General features: G+C 43.8%; 1 protein-coding gene across 1 annotated transcript in view; it reads left to right on the top strand.

Annotated features, from left to right (window-relative positions):
* MET (MET proto-oncogene, receptor tyrosine kinase) overlaps positions 1–20,148 on the top strand; it is a 426,751-nt gene that overhangs the window by 56,479 nt on the left and 350,124 nt on the right. The window contains exon 2 of the mRNA XM_086919386.1: positions 6,624–7,841. Coding sequence (XP_086775512.1) covers positions 6,624–7,841 — 1,218 coding nt within the window. The remainder of the gene's footprint in view (positions 1–6,623; positions 7,842–20,148) is intronic.

The raw sequence follows: 20,148 nt of genomic DNA on the forward strand, positions 1-20,148 counted from the left end.
GTGGAGCCAGCATTGTGGAAGGCAGGCACAGCCCTATTCAGGCCCAGGTGCTATCTCCTCCCAACACTCAAGTTGCAAATGCAGTCATTCAGCCTAGGGCTGACTCAGCCAGCCTCCAGGGGGATCCCCATCCCCTGTCACTCTCAAACCAGACAATCAATACACAAACAGGCCAAGGCACACAGAAAGGGCAGACAAGAGAACAGCAACTTTCTAAAAGTGCTGTTCTCAAACACAGGATTTAAAAACAACCTTTCCGAAAAGGTGTGTTATTAAATTCTGAGTTCAGGGATACTAGACTTTTATGTCCTATCTTGTTCCTATGGGAAGATATGCTGGTAGCCACTGTAGCCAGCATCCCCCATGATAGCCTATGGAGCAAGATAGCCTTGCAGCAGTGAAAAACGAAAATGGCTGTAATTCACTACCAGAGCATGTCACCTGCACAAGTACATGCTCTACCTTTCACATACACTGCACCCTGCCCAAGGGGGTACCTTGGGCCTTCCATAGGGGTGACCACTGTGCACAAAAAGGAAAGGGTTAGGCCTGGTCAGTGGGGACACTGGCCAGGAGGACATGGCAGTTCACAGACTGCACACAGGCACTGCGGTGGCAGGCCTGAGACACCATTTTGCGGCTACTCCTGTGGGTGGCACAAACAGTGCTGCAGGCCCACTAGTAGCATTGTCATCCCCAGCCCTGGCACACCCAGTGCATTTTACTAGGGACTTCTTGGTGATACAAATATGACAATCATGTATATCCAATCAGAATAACAATGTACACAGGGAGCACTTACACTCTGACACTGATCAGCAATGGCAGAGTGTCCAAAGCATCTAAACCAGCAAAAACGAAATCCAGCACAGCATCAAAAATACAGGAGGTAGAGGCCAAAAAGACTGGGGAAACCACGCCAAAGATGCCAGGTCTAACAGTCCCCCCAAATCAATGACGAGATTAAGCTGGCAGACTAAGATGGCTGCCAATGCATTTTAGGTATCACCTGCCAACAGTGCATGTACTGTTGCTGTGAAGCCTTTTGCTTATATGGGGCTTGGAGCCCACCTATTGCTTACCATTTGTTGGCTTCACTCTCACTCTTATTTGTTAACTCCTAAAGTGACAGTGTTTGACAATGTCACTTCCTGTTCTTTGGGCTGGAGTATAGACCAAGTACTTATTGTTTTACTTTGTTTAGTGTCCTTCCACTGTCTATCCAGCGCCCACCGTTATTTAGGTATTATTTTTTTCTTTATGCTTCCCATCCATGTTCCTTCCTTCCCTCTAGCCCCCGTTGTTTCTTCCCTTCCCACCCCATCTGCTGTCTGTGTTGCTTCTTCCCCTCCCACGACCTACCCATGTCAATATTGCTTCTTTCCAATCGACCCACCCTCCCATTGTCTGTGTTGCTTCCTTCCCATCTTTCTGTTGTCTATCTTGCACCCCTCCCAGCCATAACAAAAAAGCACTATGAAGCGGCCAGCGCTCGCCGTCTCATGGCAATTTCTTTACCGTTACCACCCTCTCTGTTATTCAGGCTGCCCAACCCACCCTACTCCAATTTTCCATGCTGCCCACCTCTATCTGACATAAGAAAAAAACCAATATGACATGGTCAACACTGATCCCATCATAGAGATTTTCTTCTAACTACTTTTTTCTAACTTTCAGTTTAGATATAATGCACAGCCACCCTGCTGTACAACATGGCTAGCATACATTGGCAAAGCCGATGGCTTTCGAATAATCAAGACCTATTAGCTTTGCCAAAGTTTGTTAACTGACATAACATGGAAAACCACATTAAAAAATAGACATCAGCTATAGTTTCTCTATGGGATGCAGCTCTCCGCTAGTGACTGACAATGTCCTAGTAACAGAATGTGAGTAGTTGCCGGACCTTTTCAAAGTTGAAAATAAATATTACCATAAATTCTGAAAGGCAAATGTAAGACATTTGTCCACTAGCCCGGCAATGAAGGGGAGTATTTTTTAGGAGGAAGTGCACATTTCGTATTGGCAGAATGCTGTGTCACACACACTTAGGGTATCCGATGTCTGAAGTGCGCTGACCCTTCACCCTATGATGCATTTTGTGATGAGCAGAAGTAAAATATGAATTTAACAGAACAATGTTCAAAAGCAGTTTAGTGTCATGGAGTGAAGTGGTGTGAAGTGTAGTAGAGTGGAGTGGCATGGAGTGTCGTAGAGTGGAGTGTTGTAGATTGGCAAAAGTGGAGTGTCGTAGAGTGGTGTGTCATAGAGAGAAGTAGCGAGGCCTAGAATACATTGTGACGTAGAGTATCGTAAAGTGGAGTGGCATAGAGTAGAGAGGCGTAAAGTGGAATCAAGTGTGATAGAGTTTCAATGGGTGAGGAGTAGAGTGAAGCGTGTAGAGTGAAATGTCATATTGTGGAGTAGAGCGGCCTAGAGTGGTATGGAGTGGCATAGAGTGGAGTAGAGTGTCATAGAGTGATGTGGTGTAGAGTGGCATAGAGTGGATTGGAGTGGAGGAGAGAAGTCTAGAGTAGAGTGGAGAGACATGGAGTGGAATGCAGTGGTGTAGAGTAGAGTGGTGTAGAATGGAGTAGAGTAGCATAGAGTGGAGTAGAGTAGCGTAGAGTAGAGTGGAGAAGAGAGTCGTAAAGTGAAGTGGCATTCAGTGGTATAGAGTCGAGGGGTATACAGTGACATAGAGTGGAATAGAGTGTTGTATAGTGGAGTATGCATGGTGTGGTAGTACACTGCCCTTACAGACAACACATTTTCTGTTGAAATGGCCATTGCATTTGCACAGACATACAGTGTTACTGATAAAACGATACAGTGCACAAACGATAATGTGTGGGAATGGTACCACCTAGTGTATCGATTTATTCCGATCATATTCAAATATTTGTTTTCAGCACACTTAAGAATTACAAAACATTTGCTTCATTTGTGCTTTCCCTAATTCTGATATATTCTGAAATTAGCACAGTTCATTTACTGACATTTAAAATTTTGTGTGATAGAAAAAAGCCTTTAATATGTAAAATAAATATGTAGTGCACACAGTACCCAAAGGTGTCAAGATGCTAGCAAAATCCAGAAGCTACAACAGAGGTGGGGAGAGTAAATGAAAAAGACGAGAAAACCCTACTCAGAATCAAACAGAAGAAAAGCCCAGATTGTTAGATAAAGCCTCTCACTTTGAAGCCAGAGAAAGAAAAGTAAACACCAAACTTCCTCAGAAGACAGGGCCTGACATTTGACCGCTGTCTTTTAATGCACAGTAAATGTGACAAGATAAGGACAACATGTAGAGTCCTGTTTACAGAAAGCAAGCACTGTGGAAGAATACAGTAAACAGGCTATGCTCTGCAGGATGAACTAACTCAAGCTGGATAGCCTAAAACAAATAAAGCCAGCAAATAGAAAGCAAGCAAATGAGAGTTACTAACCACAAATTCAATGGTGAACAATGGGCGTAAGGCATTCCTATGTCGGCTTTCCAAATGTTCCCAAGATGTCTTTAGAAAAGTAGACAGCTGCGCTATCTGCTATGCTTCGCCCTAAAAATTAGATGGTCTAACAGACAGTACCTCATGTTTAGAAAAAGCACTGAACACGTGGCTGTTTCGAGGCCAATGGCCATTCAAGCTGTACAGCTATTCTCTCCTAGCTCCTCAGTGGAAATAAAAATCGGAGGTGAAGCTAAATATAAATTCATGCATTTATTCTGTTTCTTTCCGTTCGCTTTCTCTAGTAAATATCTAAAGAGTAGGCGCGGTCTTTGCTGTCAAACAGTTCTGTTAAATTCACAGGGATTGAAATGTTGCCTATCTACTTGATAGTTTTTGGGTATTGCCTTCAAACCTACGGCTAAATAACAGATTTATGAATTGCTTAATTTTGTTGATAAACATAGACGTTAATTACTATTTTACAAGATCATTCTGTGTAGGCAAAACACCGAAGCTTGGCAGAAAGACGTATTTGTGTGTAATGCTCTGGCCTAAACAGGCACAGGGCCAACCTTTGCATAAGTAGACTGCGTCATAACGGCAGTTGAACCACAGTAGAAATACCGGCAACTAACAGTCACTATTTTGAAGCATATGTCTCAAGAAAGGCCATAACAGTGCGATTTGTTTTTATTATCCCAGTATAAAAAGAAAGACTGCAGTGCTTTTGATTTGAACGCCATCTTTTGGGGGCTAAATTGTATTTATTATGTTACTATTTAAACGAATAATTAAGTAATTCATATAACCTACATTGTCTTTTACAGCAACATGGAAATAGGGGTGAATTTCTGTGCTGATATGAAACAGAATTCACGTCACGTTAGTCACATGAGAGGTGGCCTCTGTGGAGGGCTGCAGTGTGTCCGACATAGGGAGTTAAACATAAACTCGTAATTATTAGAATCCGCCCGGATATCCCTAGGTGTACAACAGCGCCCACCAACTCGTTGTCTTATATTTTGTGTCCTGTGCAAGTGTATTAAGTTTGACAGCCGCTTAAGGCGGCATATTTAAACACGACTATCCGAAGCTCTGTTAGGGTGTCATTACATTACGTTGACAAGCTCGCTATGTTTGTGCAACCCGTTTGTTTATGACTATCATCACAAAGGCTTCATTAGGCTAATGAGCCTGTTCGAATTGCTGTGGACGAAACTAGGAGATGTCCAAAGCATCTCAAATTTAGACTCGCCAGTGGACCTATTCTGAAGTGCCTGATCTTCTTTGGGGTATAAACTCACACAGAATTGCTCTATTCTCCAGATATGTCTATTTTTGTTCAAATTGAAACCTTTGTGAAGATGTGTAAGGCGGCTGATACTAGCCTGAGGCATATCTGAAGCAGAGGAGGAGGAGTCTGCAACTGCCTTCAATGAGAAAATACTATTCACACATTCTCAGTGCAGCGTGAGATAAGCCAACATCTTTCCAACTTGGAAAAAGGTAAGAATACACTCCACAGTAACGCTAGGGGACACTCCGAAAGCATGTCTGCTTTCCCTGTGACCAGTGGCATCTTAAAACAGCATTAGGAACGCAAATTCAAATTTCACTATACTAATTCACCACTAATTCTTTATGGGATCAGAGTAGCATGCTACTCTCCAAAAAAGCACTTCAACACCCATCAGTGGTCACAAGAGCTATAAAAATGCAAACCTTTTTCGCTCTTCTATCCCTCGCTATCCTTCTAAATTCAAATAACTGACTAACCTATCTACCACTCAAATTACTTTCATATTTCACTATACTAATTCAGCACTAAACCTTTATGGGTTCCGGAGTAATGTGCTACTCACCAAAAAAGCGCTTCCACGCCTCGGCAGGGGTGGTAAGTGCTATATAAATGCATTTACAATACAATAAAATGGGAAACATCTTTTACATCGCTGTGATTACACCTGCATTTAGAACGCAGCTGTTACAACGCAAGCGTTACATTGACTTGCGCTGGATGGCGCTAAAACCTAAGGAATAGCAAGATTTACTATTCCAACACCTTCCCTACTATATGTAGACTGGTGTTGGAATAGTAAATCTTACTATTCCTAAATCCAGCACCCTCCAGCGCAAGTTGTTCTAACGACTTGCATTGTAAAAACTCCAATGTTACATACCGCGATCATTTTGATCGCGTTGTAACATCACATATTCCAATACAATACAATATGTTAGGCTGAGTAGGCCACACATCGACAAAGGTAACAGCAGTGCTCCCAAGCATCTGCAGGGACATGTTCCATGTCCTGGCACACTGCCTCCAATCTGAACCCGAGTTGTCCAGTGGTCCAAAAGCAAACATCTGTTGCTGTCTCAGCTATGGTCAACATTGTAAAATTGCTAGAAAGGCAAGAGTGACCTTGACTTGCATCTTTTCTTTAGTGTTGCACTTTATCTTTACTGTATCTATAGCTGTATTATTTTGATCTCTTTTTACAATCCCTTGCTTTCAACATAAGGAGTTACTTTTCTACTCAACTAAGCAACAATAGTACAGCCCTTTCCAATTTAGAAGGGTCTGTTTCTGAAAATACTGTAAACAACGCATGGTCATGTCACTTTCAGGAATAATTGTTTATTTTCTTAGGAAGGCTAAAATTAGCTGCCAGTCAGTAGAACTCCTCTCAGAGGGTGCAATACAGCCCATGACTCAGAATTTAACAAATACTTTGGTACAAAAACCAATCTAACCACAGGTCATTACCGTGGTCACTCGCGAAAGTACAGAACATCACTTAAAGCAGGTCTCTTCAAATAGAACCCACAACAAACAATGGCTAGAAAGTCAAAAGAAGATATCTGAAAGCTTTGTGGGTTTCATGACTAGGCACATTTAATCTGATTCGTATATTTTCCATTTGGGTTTAATCGTTCTGTTTACTGATTCAAAAGTATTGTGTACAATATCTGCATTGTGTGATTTTGTCTAAAATTACATTTTGTAGTCATTATCTATTTGTGTCTGTCAGCGCATCTGGTATGATTGTCTTTGCTCCCTGGGTATAGTATAATGGGCATATAGTTCGTTTCATACTACAGAACTTAGTTGAAAACAAAGTTCACATTTTAGTACTATTTTCATATCTTTTTATTTCTACTTTCTTTCAGAGCTATCCTATGGCAGTGATGTCCATGCACTTGCACGTCTTCTGGGGCGCGTTGCTTCTGTCTGCCCTAGTAGAGAAATGTAGCACGGAGTGTGAAGAAGCAGCAAGAAGGTCAGGGATGAACATAAACATGACTTACCACTTGTCCAACTTCACATCTGAAACCCCCATCCAGAACATTGTACTGCACAACGGCCACGTCTATGTGGGAGCCGTGAACTGGATCTATGTCCTGGACGAAAATCTAACTCACATCTCATCGTTCAAAACAGGACCCGTGTTAGATAGTGCTGAGTGTTCCCCATGTAAAATTTGCACAAATGAAGACAACTTTGCGAATGCTTCTTGGAAGGATAATGTCAACATTGCCCTATTTATGGAAACCTACTATGATGACCACCTTATCAGCTGCGGGAGCGTAAGTAGAGGAGTGTGTCAAAGACATGTGCTACATGACTCCAACCCAGCGGATATTTCCAGCAACGTTCACTGCATGTATGACCAGGAGAACAATAAGGCTCCCCACAAGTGCCCAGACTGTGTGGTGAGCCCTCTGGGATCCAGAGTGCTGACAACTGTCAAGGACAGATTTGTCAAGTTCTTTGTTGGGAACTCTCTCAAGTCATCCCTTCCACAGGAGACCATCTTGCATTCCCTATCCGTGCGGCGGCTGAAAGAGACCCAAGATGGGTTTGAGTTCCTCACCGAGCATTCTTTTCTAGATGTTTTGCCCCAGTACAGGGACTCCTACCCAATTAAGTACGTGCATGCTTTTGAGAGTGACAGCTTTGTTTACTTCTTGACAGTGCAGCGTGAATCTCTCGACTCCCAGGCCTTCCACACCAGAGTCCTGAGGTTCTGCTCCTCGGACTCTGAGCTGCAGTCTTATATGGAGATGCCCCTGGAGTGTATTTATACAGAGAGGAGGCGGCGGAGGTCAACGAAAAGAGAGATTTTCAATATTTTGCAAGCGGCCTATGTAAGCAAGCCCGGCGCAGCTCTGGCCGAGGAGATGGGCTTTCATCTCAGTGATGACGTATTATTCGGGGCTTTTGCTCAAAGCAAACCTGACTCGTCTGAGGCAACAAACAGGTCTGCTGTCTGTGCGGTTTCAGTGAAAACAATCAACGAATTCTTCAACAATATTGTTGTGGACAAACACAGTAGTGGCTGTCTTCAACATTTTTACGAGCCAGATAGCAAATATTGCAAAAACAAGGTAAGAGATAAACACTTAATCCTTTTTTTTTTTTTTTACTTTGTTGGGCTTTTGCTGTGCTATAATATTAGAGTTTCGAGAAAAAAATGTTTTGTGTTAGTGTAAAGGAACTCCTGGGTTTTGCATAAATACTAGAAATGGGAGAACAAACACGATGGCTCTGGTTTGAGGATTATAGCGAAAACCAGTTTTCCTAGAATTTCAAATATGGTAATCATAAGCTTCGGGCCTTATTTATGTTATTGTACCCGTGTATACATGTTTTGCCCTCGTGGCGTTATGCTGTCAGTTGACAGTAAATACTGGGTTTGTTTAGTAAAACCCTAAGACGTGAGTTTTCCTTGTGTACATATGTCTTTAATCACGCCTGGTGTACCACACACTTGAGCACGACCGCGTTTTTAAGACGTGCCATTTACAGCAGCCTTTTGACTATTTTCTTTTTCATATATATTATTATTTTCCATATTCATTGAAACTAAGCAGAAATGCAGCATATTTCACACAGGGAACTCAAGACAATAATAAAAAAACATAATTGATTGAAAGAATACTACAAATAAATTCAAGCATCTAGGCATAAAGGTTAATTTTCTCTTCCCTTTACAAAGTATTTAGAAAAGCAAGCCCTGATTCCCAGATATTTTGGAGATTTTGACGTTTGCTATTATGATTTATAATGGTCATTTCCGGTCCCACCAGATCAATAAATTGATACCACCATTTGTCCTATCAATTGCCAGAAAGTCTGTATAACCTGGCATGTAATAAACACGTGCACGGTAACAGAATTGTCAATTTAGCATCTAGGAAACTTTGAATCTACCTGATATCCCAATTTATGCATCCTCTCTGGAGTATAATAAATGTCCTGAATACATTTATAATGGTGAATGTTAGGCCTAGAAACATTCAAAAGTTTGTGCCTTTTATCTATATTTTCACTGGTAGATGAGATTATAAACGATGAGGCCCACGTTTCCCAGTAATTGTACATACATGTATTTGTCTGCATTGATGAATGCACTGCAAGTTTCTCATGGGCAGCAATGTGAGGCAAGCTGTCAATGGCATAGCTCTCTAACACGTTGATATATACTGACGGCATCAACTGCACCCGAAGGAACTGCCGTGCCTGGCTCTGCAATGTTGTTAAAGTGTTTCATCTCCGATTTATATTGGCTGTCAAGAAGTATCATTAGCAGTGGTGGTAAAAAATACATTTAGAGTTCTTTAGCAGTCCACATAAGTCTAAAGAAACTTATGAACGCAAATTGAAGACATTGATGCGCTAACGCAGAGTAACAGGGACCTAAAGTTACATGTAAATAGCAGGATCTAAACCTCTCTAGAAACATGTGTGGTGCAATGCTGATCACTATGATATTTTAGAATTTTTGTTACAAACAATTTTCTTAAAGCAGTGTTTGGCAGCTTCTCTAAAGAGTTCAAAACAGACAGTTACCCCTTTCTAAAATAGAAGCATGGTGAGTGTGCATGTGCTACGGTGAGTAGTGGTCACTCGACTCACATGCTACCTGTGCTATGCACAGAATATTTTATCTTCTTCCGTTTGGTTTCTAAGTGCTTTCTTCCACAGGTACTATCATGTGTCACACTTCTTCACATCAGCATTTGTAAACATCTGTCTTTTATCCTCATCTTCCTTGACCTCTCCTGGCGGTTTCTGAACCTCCTACCCCCTCATTGGTTGGTGCCCCACAGGGCTCGGGTATACTTTCATTGCACTCCACTGGTCCCAAGTAGCTCTGATTACTGCAAGACCCTCTACTCCCTCTTCCTAAATCTAAGTTAACACCCCACGAGGCAATATTCTACACTGCTGCTCATCTTGCGACTGGCAATGGCCCCAACAATCACATCACCCCAATCGCTAAATGCTCTCTAATGGCTCCCTTTGGAAGCAAGATTGTCCTTCAAGCACACTTACATCACCTACAATGGGGCCCACCTCAGCACACCAAAATACCTCTTGTAGGAATTCAAGATATCTAGAGGTGCCCACACTTCCAGAAGAAAAAGTAGATTATGACTATAATTCTCAAAAACACAAGACACTGAAACAGACCTCCAGAACGGCACATAAACCTTGGTATTCCTTGCCTCTCTGCCTCAGGAAAGCACTTATCTGCAACATCTTCAATATGAACTCAAGAAATACCCAACCAAGTAGTAGACTAACAGTGCATAAGCCTCGCTGCTTTAGTACTGTATAACCCTTAGACCGACTGGCATGTTGTTCCACAGGGAACCAGTCTGAACTTTAAATGAATGACACTTTAATCTGGCATTGCAAAAACACCTAATCTTTCACTTTTTTTGGCTTCTCCTACATTGATGCTGTGTAAGGATGATAGCTGGGTGGATGTCCGACTTTTTGTCTCTCACTTTCTAGACCTTTCATCATATAAGCAATAAATAAATCATGTTGTGCTTTCATACTTTGTTGCCATGAAACCATTCTGAAAGCAACGAGGATCTTTCTGTTGAATGCCTTCACCTATTTTTCATTTTTAAGCAAATTTGTCCTGTTCAATTTTTCGATTTCTATAGATCATATGAATGCAACTGAATTCTGAATGACAATGGAACTGTTAAATCCAGATATCTATGTTAACAGCACTTTTTCAAAGAAGCTATATATGTATGTTTGTATTTCTTGCACATGCGGACAACGAATCGTGGGCGGCGATGGAGCTCCTTGCTACCCGCGATCTCCCTGGCCTCACCCAGCAGCCATCGCCTCCCCGCTTCCACGGGAGAGGAACTGACCTGGGAGAATCCCCCCCCCGCCACATCTACAGTGGCGGCGGCTGGAGCATGGACATTCAGCCCTGCCCAGAGCACTTGGACTGTCCTGTTCTACCCGCGGCTGCGGCAGTGAGTTTCAAGGGGCTGGTGCCCTCTTCTTTTGCTGCTGCTTTGGGGAATCTGTGAATTGGTCAGTCGGACCCTCCTCCCCCGCTCCATCACCCTCAATACCTCCTGGCTACAGCCCTAGCACAAGGACTAAGATGACAGCCTCCCTTTGATCATAGGAGCCACCCTGATTACACCCATGGCCATACCAGTGAGTTCCTTTGATGGAGATGCCCCCGCTCAGGGGTCACTTCAGGGCGCACGCAGACGGGTCGGCTCCCACTACTCCAATTTCTCTCCCACAGCACTGAACTAATGACAACCTTTTCTCCATTTACGAACTCCCCTAAACTGGCTATGGAGCCTTCATGCCCTACTGTGCAAGCGACCCCATTCCCATAGTTGACGCCCAGCATGAGTTCAAGAACATCCCCAGGCTCCAGCACACCGCCTTCGACCACCACCACCAGGCCTACTATCAGGGCCGGACTGCCTACCGGGCACTTTGGAATGCTGCTGAGGTAGGGGCTTATATCGTTCATTGAGACCTGCGTGTGCTAAACGAAATTTGTTTTGCTTTAATTATTTCGAAGCACACGCAGGTCTCCATGAACGAAATCAGCCCCCACCGCAGTGAAATCAGCCCCCAGCTCGGCAGCATTCCAAAATGCCCGGTAGTCAGTCCAGCCCTGCCTACTATCCCTACGGCCATCACCAGCTCAGGGATCCCTCCAGGACCTAGATTACCAACAGTGAGTGCAACAGCACGCTGAATATCTGGTTTAATGAGCACTGCAAAAACACCAGCAATGGCGAGAAGATCTTGCTATTTAAATATGTTATATATATTTGTCTAATCATAATCGCTTCAACTTTTCTTAAATTGTAATCTTGAGTGAATTTACAACTTGTATATATGTAACTTGAACCACTAGTATCTATAGTAGGCGTATGTACTTACTACCATTCTTATGTGAGTTTAAAGTTGAACTGTTTCGCATCTTTTATGTAATTCATGTACTTTGGAGTCCTTATTTAACTAGTTCTATTGAAAGCGCTCTGAAACCTTCGGGTAAAGTTTGTGCTATATAAAAGCACATAAATAATATTAATAATTTGCCATTGGTGGTTCCTACCTGAAGGCAATTTTCTTAATAAGGAACAAATGGACGCTTTGATTAATAGACCATTCAATATTTTTTCTGTCTCTTTTCCAAGTAGAATGATCCTGTTGTTCACAGGGGGGTAGCTTGGTCAGTAAGATTGGGGGTGTAACCTTCAGATTTCCGAACAATCATGCTGGCATACCTTGTTAAAATACATTATGATAAGCAGGACACAAGGGGAGGGTTAATTTTAAGTGGAAAGAGAGAGGAACACGGATTGTAAGAGGTACTTATAACACAATCGTTTTTAAACTAAGGGGCATATTATCAAGGGGGTTTATCTCCGCCTTTTTGGCTTTAAAAGCCAAGAAAGCGGAGATAAAATGATCTCCCTATTACCTAGCTGTCGCTAACACCAGTTAGCGACAGCTAGTAGGAGATAGCGACCATCTTGGGCCCCGCTTTGCATGTCAGTTATATTTATCACTAATGACATGCAAAGTGGGCGTGCCAAGATGTTAGCGACTGGAAACAGTCGCTAACATCGCTATCTCCTATTACCAACTTTTGGAGATATTCGCGCTAAGCGTGAATATCTCTAAAAGCTAACACCTGCCCCTGAGCAATTCTGAGCCATGTTATCCAATGGTAGGTGGATAACATGGCTAAGAGCATTAGCTCTGTAATGCATGAATATCGCTGACTTTTCAGTGATATTCATGCATTTCGGCCGATTTTTATCGCTTAGGAGATAAACCTTGATAATAGCAAGGTTCCTAAGCGATAAAAATCACCGCAGCTCGGCGATAAAAATATTGCCGCTAAGACAACATAGCGATAATTATCGCTAGTTGTTGGTAATATGCCCCTAAGTTTTTAGGCAGCGACGAGAGAAAGAGAGAGAGTGTGTGTGTGTGTGTGTGTGTGTGTGTTTGTTTGTCAGCGTGGGCATGTAAACATCCAGGATGATACCAGGCAGACACTTCACTATACCCGACTCAAAGCACCTGTACGCACCGATTTACTACAGAATACATTTCTTAGTCGGGGGCAACACCCCCAAACACCCCTCTGAAGCTACACATGTGGTTGCTCAGTTTAATGTTACATTGTTTTTCCTTTTGATTGGAAATACGTTTGTGGTGCTGGTTCAGGAGTGTGAAGAAGTGCCGGGATCTTTCTCCTTCTACAGTGCAGAAATCACCCAAGAATAATAATGGTCCAGAAGTACGAAACCATGTAACGGTCACAAACCCAATGATTCCCTAAATTACAGGGTTTGTGAGTGATAAATAGCTTGTTAGTAAGTACTAAATCCATTTTGCAATTCATTAATTGCTAGCTGAATTACACAATGGGTTGCAAAAAAAGTGCAAGTTTAGGGCTTCACTTCCAAACTGTGTTTCGCACTTCTGTGTATTAATGGTTTTGAGGTCAATTTCAGTCGCAAAGTCTTGGGGACACCTTCTACTTTGTGAATGTAAAAAAAAGATTAGTTTGGGAGTGGTCAGTGTTCTATGGGACAAATGCCAACTCTTCAACAAACTTCACATTTATTTTTTGAATGCAGTGTGGTTTTCTTTAATGAGAATTGGCTTAATTTAAAACAAAAACATGTGACTTAAAAGCAGTCACATGCATGCTCATTTTCAGATCCTTTGATGGCATTCTATTGACATGAATCACAGTTTGCAACCTACCGCATGAATTGTATTGAGGGATGCAGAATTGTGACCTACTCTGAACAATGATTTTGTAAACCAACCTAACAGTACCGAGGTTGGTTCGTAAAATCAGAATTCGTTTGTAAAAAGTTGGCGCACCCTTTCCAGCCACTTTGTGAGAACCAATGCTCAGTGCCTCTCGCCCAATATCCTTTCATTTGAACACTTCACCTTATATATCAAGCCCCAGCAAGTATCATCAAACAAAGCAAAACTCTAGACTGCCTATAACTGGTGATTATTAGAGCTTTAGGACTGGGCCCAGAGACTTGTTTTCTCTCTACGCTGGGAGGCCATTTCAAGAATGGTCACTGCTCCCAAACCCTAGTGAATTCTGCAGCTGGATGTTCTAAAGCCAAGTGACATATGCAGGATGCATTAAATAAATATAAGATATATATGGGCTCCTTTCTAGATTTTGTACGAAAGACTTGCATTATAGTGGTAAACTAGGAAGCACGTGGCTATCAATGACTACCTTTCAAGTCACAGCATATGGACAAAAAAAACGCTTGAGCTGGCTCCGTTCTGACTGAGGGCAATGATTATGGCCAGCAGCCCCTGTTGTCAGGGCACAAGTCCTAAAAAAAGAAGTGGGGGGGACTAACCTACTTAGGCAGTATGCAAGTGACATCATGGCAGGGTACAACATGGCGCGCGACATCACAGCGGGCGACATCAGGGTGCATTACATCACACATGGCATCACAGGAATTGACATCATAGAAAGCGGCATCACAAGCCACGACTTTACAGGAAGTGGCATCACAAGAAGTGACATCCGATCTAAAGCCCTCACATATATGTTTAGCATGTCTATCATGTGTACGTTTGAGTGCATTGCGAGGATAATAGCACAGCGAGCTATGGAAGATGATATGTGACTTCTACACCTTGCAAGCCCCCAATTTTTTCTAACAAATCCTGTACATTCCTTTACAAACTTATATAATTTATTGTACATGTAATATGCAAGTGTTTATGTAAAGCACTCTGACACCCTGCATTAGGATGAGCAGGGCAATACAAGAAAAAATAGTGGTACTTAAATTATTTCAACGCCTCCTCCGGTGTAGTAAGCTCTATATAAATGTAATTTGCTTTGTGTAAATACTGGGAAAGACCAACACATCTGAACAAAGTGAAAAGCTGCCTCTCTTAACACTTTGGGTGCTCATGACGAGCTCAGCTCGTCATGAGGCACAGTGGCGCTATGATTGCCGCGGAACGCCCACGCTGAGATAATTCCCCTCCTGTGCGGGGTGTTCTATTGAGTGGGCGGAGTCATGACGAGCTCAGCTCCTCGTGAGCACAGTGCCACCATGCTGCATGATGAGCCGAGCTCGTCACAAGCACTGCGGCGCCGCGCGTGGCCCCCTCCCCCCGCATTACGGGGAATTAGCCCTGTGGCGAAGGGGTTAAGTATGTTTGAAATGCTAACAAGGTGTGAGCCTTTGGTTCCCCTCTGCTTCATTTGCATCAGGTGTGAAGCTCCTGACCGCTCCCAGCCAAGAAACTCGAACAAAAGGAGGCCTGATGACACCTCAGATTCGGGCTTTGCTATGCGCCCAGCAGGCGTCTTAAATAAGAAAGCCCTGTCCATGCCTGCACATTGTTGCTTGTTGCAGATGGAAAGCAGACAACCTGCAGGCGCTGCTGAAAGTGTCCCGGTGTTTGGAAATGACACCAGGGCGAGTTCAGCACTTCATTCAGTGGGGCCCAAATTCTTGGCAGGGTGGACAGTGTTCACCCTGTGAACATAGTGGGTGGACGCCGTCCACCCAGGTGTACCTCCTGCTTTTGCCCTGCCTGATGTTGATGTTTTACAAGAACACTCCTTGCAGCTGCCCCTCCACCCTGCAGCCCGAGTACCAGGGAGTCTGAGCGGGACTCAAGACACACTGATGTTGTTGTTGCACAGCTGAGTGCTCCTGCTCTAAACAAGAATGACTTTGCAGAGGTGCCCTTACAGCTGAGCAGGACTTGGGAGCATTCTGCCGGCACGGGCCGCCTGAGCAGCCGCCACAGAAGGGTGCATTCATGCACACTCGGGCCACAGTGGCACTCTATTTATAGCCTCTTTAAACCCCTTGTGCCGAAAAGGAGGGCCCCAAGTCAGACGAATCGCTTTAAGTACCTCTTGATGCGCCTTCCTAAATCATTATGTGTTTGGAACAAGTGTGCTCTGTTCTAAGCCAATATTTGCTCCTTTCTAACATTTGCTCCTTGTTTCATCGCTGGGAAGAGAATAGGGCTGTGTGTGTGTGTGTGTGTGTGTGTGTGTGCAGCCGCGCTCATACCTGTTTCCATGGGCCCTGGGTCTTAAAAGAGAGGGACAGGGATAATGCAACAATTCTGACGAGACAAAACGCCCTGAAGTTCGGTCTTCCGTGATATAGAAATGGATGCAATATTTCTTCCTCTCCCAAAATGTATGCGGTACCCCACATTTCAGGGCATTAATATGCTTACAGCATGAGTAAAGTGCTCTCCCCGGAATTCATGGAAAAGGTGGACGGAATGTCGGTGGGATTGCAGGAGCACGTGACTGTAATGGCTCAGCCTACACCGAATCACTATTACTTTGAAAGGCCTATAGGGTCTCGTTTTTGCTCAATGGTTGCTCTTTGCATAAAACTGTCCAACAGATCACTTTAAAGAAAATAGAGGCGATTGTTTCGTTGTTTGACAAAGAAGCCTATAAAGGATGTGATTTGGTTCATAATACTTTCGTTTGGACTGGTCGCTGTGCAGTCTGCTAAAGCATGCTGGCTCTCTGTAGAGAAATTGTTGTTGTCTACAACTGTCTGTAGGTGTAGCCTCCATCAGGCAGTGACCCCTTCCCATCACTAGTGCTTATCAGTGCTGAGCTGGATGGTGAAGAACAAACTTGCATGGAGGCAGGCCTCATTTAAAGGTACGCTTAGAAGAGCACAGAGTCCAGAATTAAAACAGTGTTTCCTTGCCATGACAATATTCTGCTCGATCTTTTCGATTTACGAAAAGGATGTTAGGTAGATCCAGATATCACTCAATAGAGCAGGCATGGGTAACTGTTCGAGCGACCAGATTGGCTGGAATGGCATGTTTCTAATTTAGTCCTTGATTGAATTCCCAGTCTCCCGTACCTTCTACACAAAGAATTTCTTTTTGTTTGTTGCTTAGAAGGTAGGCCATTTATAATCCCATTGGAACTCCTGCAGATCTACCTTGGTGAAATCGGAAGAATGTTTCTTTCAGACCTTTGACTTTTCCTAAATTTATTTTTGTTGCCTTTGGTGAAGAACACTTATTACGATTTTGAGGTGGATAAGATTTGTGCTGCTTAAGTGAAGACATTTAATCAGCTATTGACTTCGAACAAAATTATATTCTAGTGCAATTATTGTGTGCTCTGGCATCAAATCCACAAACAGGAGCCTTTATGTGCCTCATGAATGGGCTACCAACTCTATGGCTCTAAACCCTTAATGCTCGGTTTAAGTTATTCATTCATCTAATACCTAGTCCAGAGTGAATCGTCACATTCTCTAAACAATTTTCCAATACCTTCTGCACATCCGAGAGCCTATTTTACAAGCCCAAAAAAGGACAATGTTAAGCCTTTTCTGGGTGGCGGCCATTCACAGTTGTAATTAGGCCAACTTCTGTTCCTATCTAAAAACAGCCAGCCATAAATACCTCCTGGCATCTCTTTAAAGTTCTGACGTCCAACTCTCACAAGTCAAGAGCACCTTCAGTCAATTCGATAACTTGTCTTGTTCCTCCACCAAAGTTGCTTTAAAGCGCTCTTTGTTGTGCAACAATTTAAAACTCTATCTTTTTAAAATGTATGTATTTTTCATTGAAATTAAATGTTTTTAGACTGCCCTGGTTGGCCTTCTCCATGGGTGCTTTCAAGGCACATGCCCTCGTCCTCCATTGAAAGAAGGACATCAATATAGAACCCGGGTGACTTGACCTTAGCAGAGGGACATGGAGTGGGCTCTAACAACCTGGGCCAAATAGAACCATACCACCTGGAAACACTATTTATGACCAACAAGATCTCAGTCTTGTTAGAATTCAGTTGGAGAAACTGAAAGACATTCAAGACCGCACTGCTGAAGACTTTCCTCTGCTCTGTGAGTAGCACAATGGGCAACCTCTTCCTGAGCATCACCATGGCCAAATTGCGTTTATGTTTGTACCTGTCTCATGTAGGCCAGGGACTTTAAAAATGCATGTTCTAGATTCCTTGGCCTAACACCCCTTAACAGAGCCGGACTAGTTTTGGAATGCTGCTGAGCTGGGGGCTGATTTCGTTGATGGGAACCTGCGTGTGCTGAACGAAATTCGTTTTGCTTTGTTTATTTCAAAGCACACGCAGGTCTCCATCAACAAAATCAGCCCCCACCACAGTGAAATCAGCCCCCAGCTCGGCAGCATTCCAAAACGCCCGGTAGTCAGTCCGGCCCTGCCCCTTAATCTAGTCACACAACGCTGCTCATAATATTTCACCCTCTTACAATGAGGCCTCTGCTGTGGTTCTTCTCATTTCCTGTAGTCACAAACCTGTCCTTTACTCTCTTATCACATGTCAGTCTTCCTTCTAACTCTTCAACTCTTTCCTTCTCAAACCTACGTGTTTGAACTTTTACTTTTTAGGTCAAAGCCTTTCAGACAACACAGCTGTCTGATTTGCAAATACTTCTTGGGGACATTCTGAAAGCTTCCCTAGGAGTGCATTCCATGAATTGCCTACCATTGGCTTTGCGGTTTGTAACTCACATTTGCGTGATTTCAATTTGCTGTCTTTAATTTGTTTGAGGCAGTCCAGCATGTCTTTGTCCCTCCCATGGTGCACGACCTGTTTACGACCTCTCTGACCTGCTTTTTGTATTCATCCAAAGTGCTCACTTTCTGTAAACAGGCCTTTATGTTTTGTTCTTATTTTGTCACATTTGCTGTGCATTCGAAGACTGAGGTCAAATGTCAGGCTCTGTCTTCCTAGGTAGATTAGAATTTACTTTTATTTCTCTGACTTCAAAGTGATAGTATTTATGTGACAGTCTTGCTGGGTACTGGTGGTGTGCTGAAGGAAAGACTTGAGGGTGTTATTTTGCATGGTTAGCGACTGGCTGCCGCCCCCCCCATCTGAGCACACCAACACCTGACACATGAACATGATACCTGGTCATCTTTGGAAGGCGGGAGGCCGCGGGACCTCCCGGCCGTATTTATTAAGATATGAAATTAAAAGGTTTTTTAATTGCATGATCAACAATTTATACAAAAATCAGCAGGACATTAGATACAAATTGTCAACAAGTTTGAGAGGCTAACCTTAACAGAAACTCTAATACAGATTGTTTCCTAACCGAAGCTAACATCCTCATCTTGATTTTTGTATACTACATTTCTGGCCATATGGCAAGGTCGCTAACCGGTGTCAGGTCCTACTAGCTGCGCCTTACCTAGTGATGTGCGCATGCGCAGCCGGTCCTGGTAATTACCCGGTCTACGCCGTGAACTCCATTTACCCACTAAAGGAGGGCCCTTACTCTGCGCCATCCAGTGACGTCATAAGTATGCACGCGCGGGGTGGCTACCAGCCTAAGGAAAGCGTGACTACTCCAACCCGCGCCCCTTTGAAGCACCAGTTACCTTGCCCCTGGAGTTCTTGGAGTGGCCAATGGCCCCTCCCCCTGGACGGGAACCTCCCATGGATGATGCCCGCCCCCTCAGACCTTGAAATAGCTGCTCACCGGTCATGACCTTACCGCATGCCCCAAACCTAATAAATACGACGACCTAGGAGAAAAATTCTAATAACAACTACTCTAGCTAACACATCAAAACATCAATTTAAAGCTACAAAGGGAAAAAAGTCCTAAGCACAATTGCAGTATCATAACATGTTTCATCACAATTCACTAAAAGGGGAAAAAATTCCTAAAGAAAGCATCATCAGCATAATATACAAACCAGACACGGATAACTTATGCATATCAAGGATCTCAACAAGCACCTACAGATTACGCTTAAACTAGACTAAGACAACCTCAATCATTTAGTTCCAGGGATGGTGGGTGGGAAAAACAAGAAGCCCCGAGCGCGGGGCACGACACGTTGTGGGGGAGTGTCCAGGGAGAAGAGGGTCTCCTGGGCGCTCCCCGCTTCTTTATCCCCAAGGGGCTGGGTGGGGGTGGCTACGCCCCCACCCAGCCCCTCCCGGCACGCCCGCCCCTGACCGGGACATCCTACCATGGTATCCGGGTCAGGGCGGGCACCAGCCAATCGGTGGTGGGGCGCGCCCAGGAGGGCACGCCCCACCACCGAGGGGCACAAAGTGAGGGGGCGATCGCCGCGCCGCCATGCGGGCGGGGGGGCCAAGAGCCCCCCCTTTTCACATGGTCAGCGACTGGCTGCCGCCCCCCCCATCTGAGCACACCAACACCTGACACATGAACATGATACCTGGTCATCTTTGGAAGGCGGGAGGCCGCGGGACCTCCCGGCCGTATTTATTAAGATATGAAATTAAAAGGTTTTTTAATTGCATGATCAACAATTTATACAAAAATCAGCAGGACATTAGATACAAATTGTCAACAA

This window comes from Lissotriton vulgaris, chromosome 1_1 (genome assembly GCF_964263255.1).
Source record: "Lissotriton vulgaris chromosome 1_1, aLisVul1.2, whole genome shotgun sequence".
In the NCBI taxonomy this organism is placed as follows: domain Eukaryota; kingdom Metazoa; phylum Chordata; class Amphibia; order Caudata; family Salamandridae; genus Lissotriton; species Lissotriton vulgaris.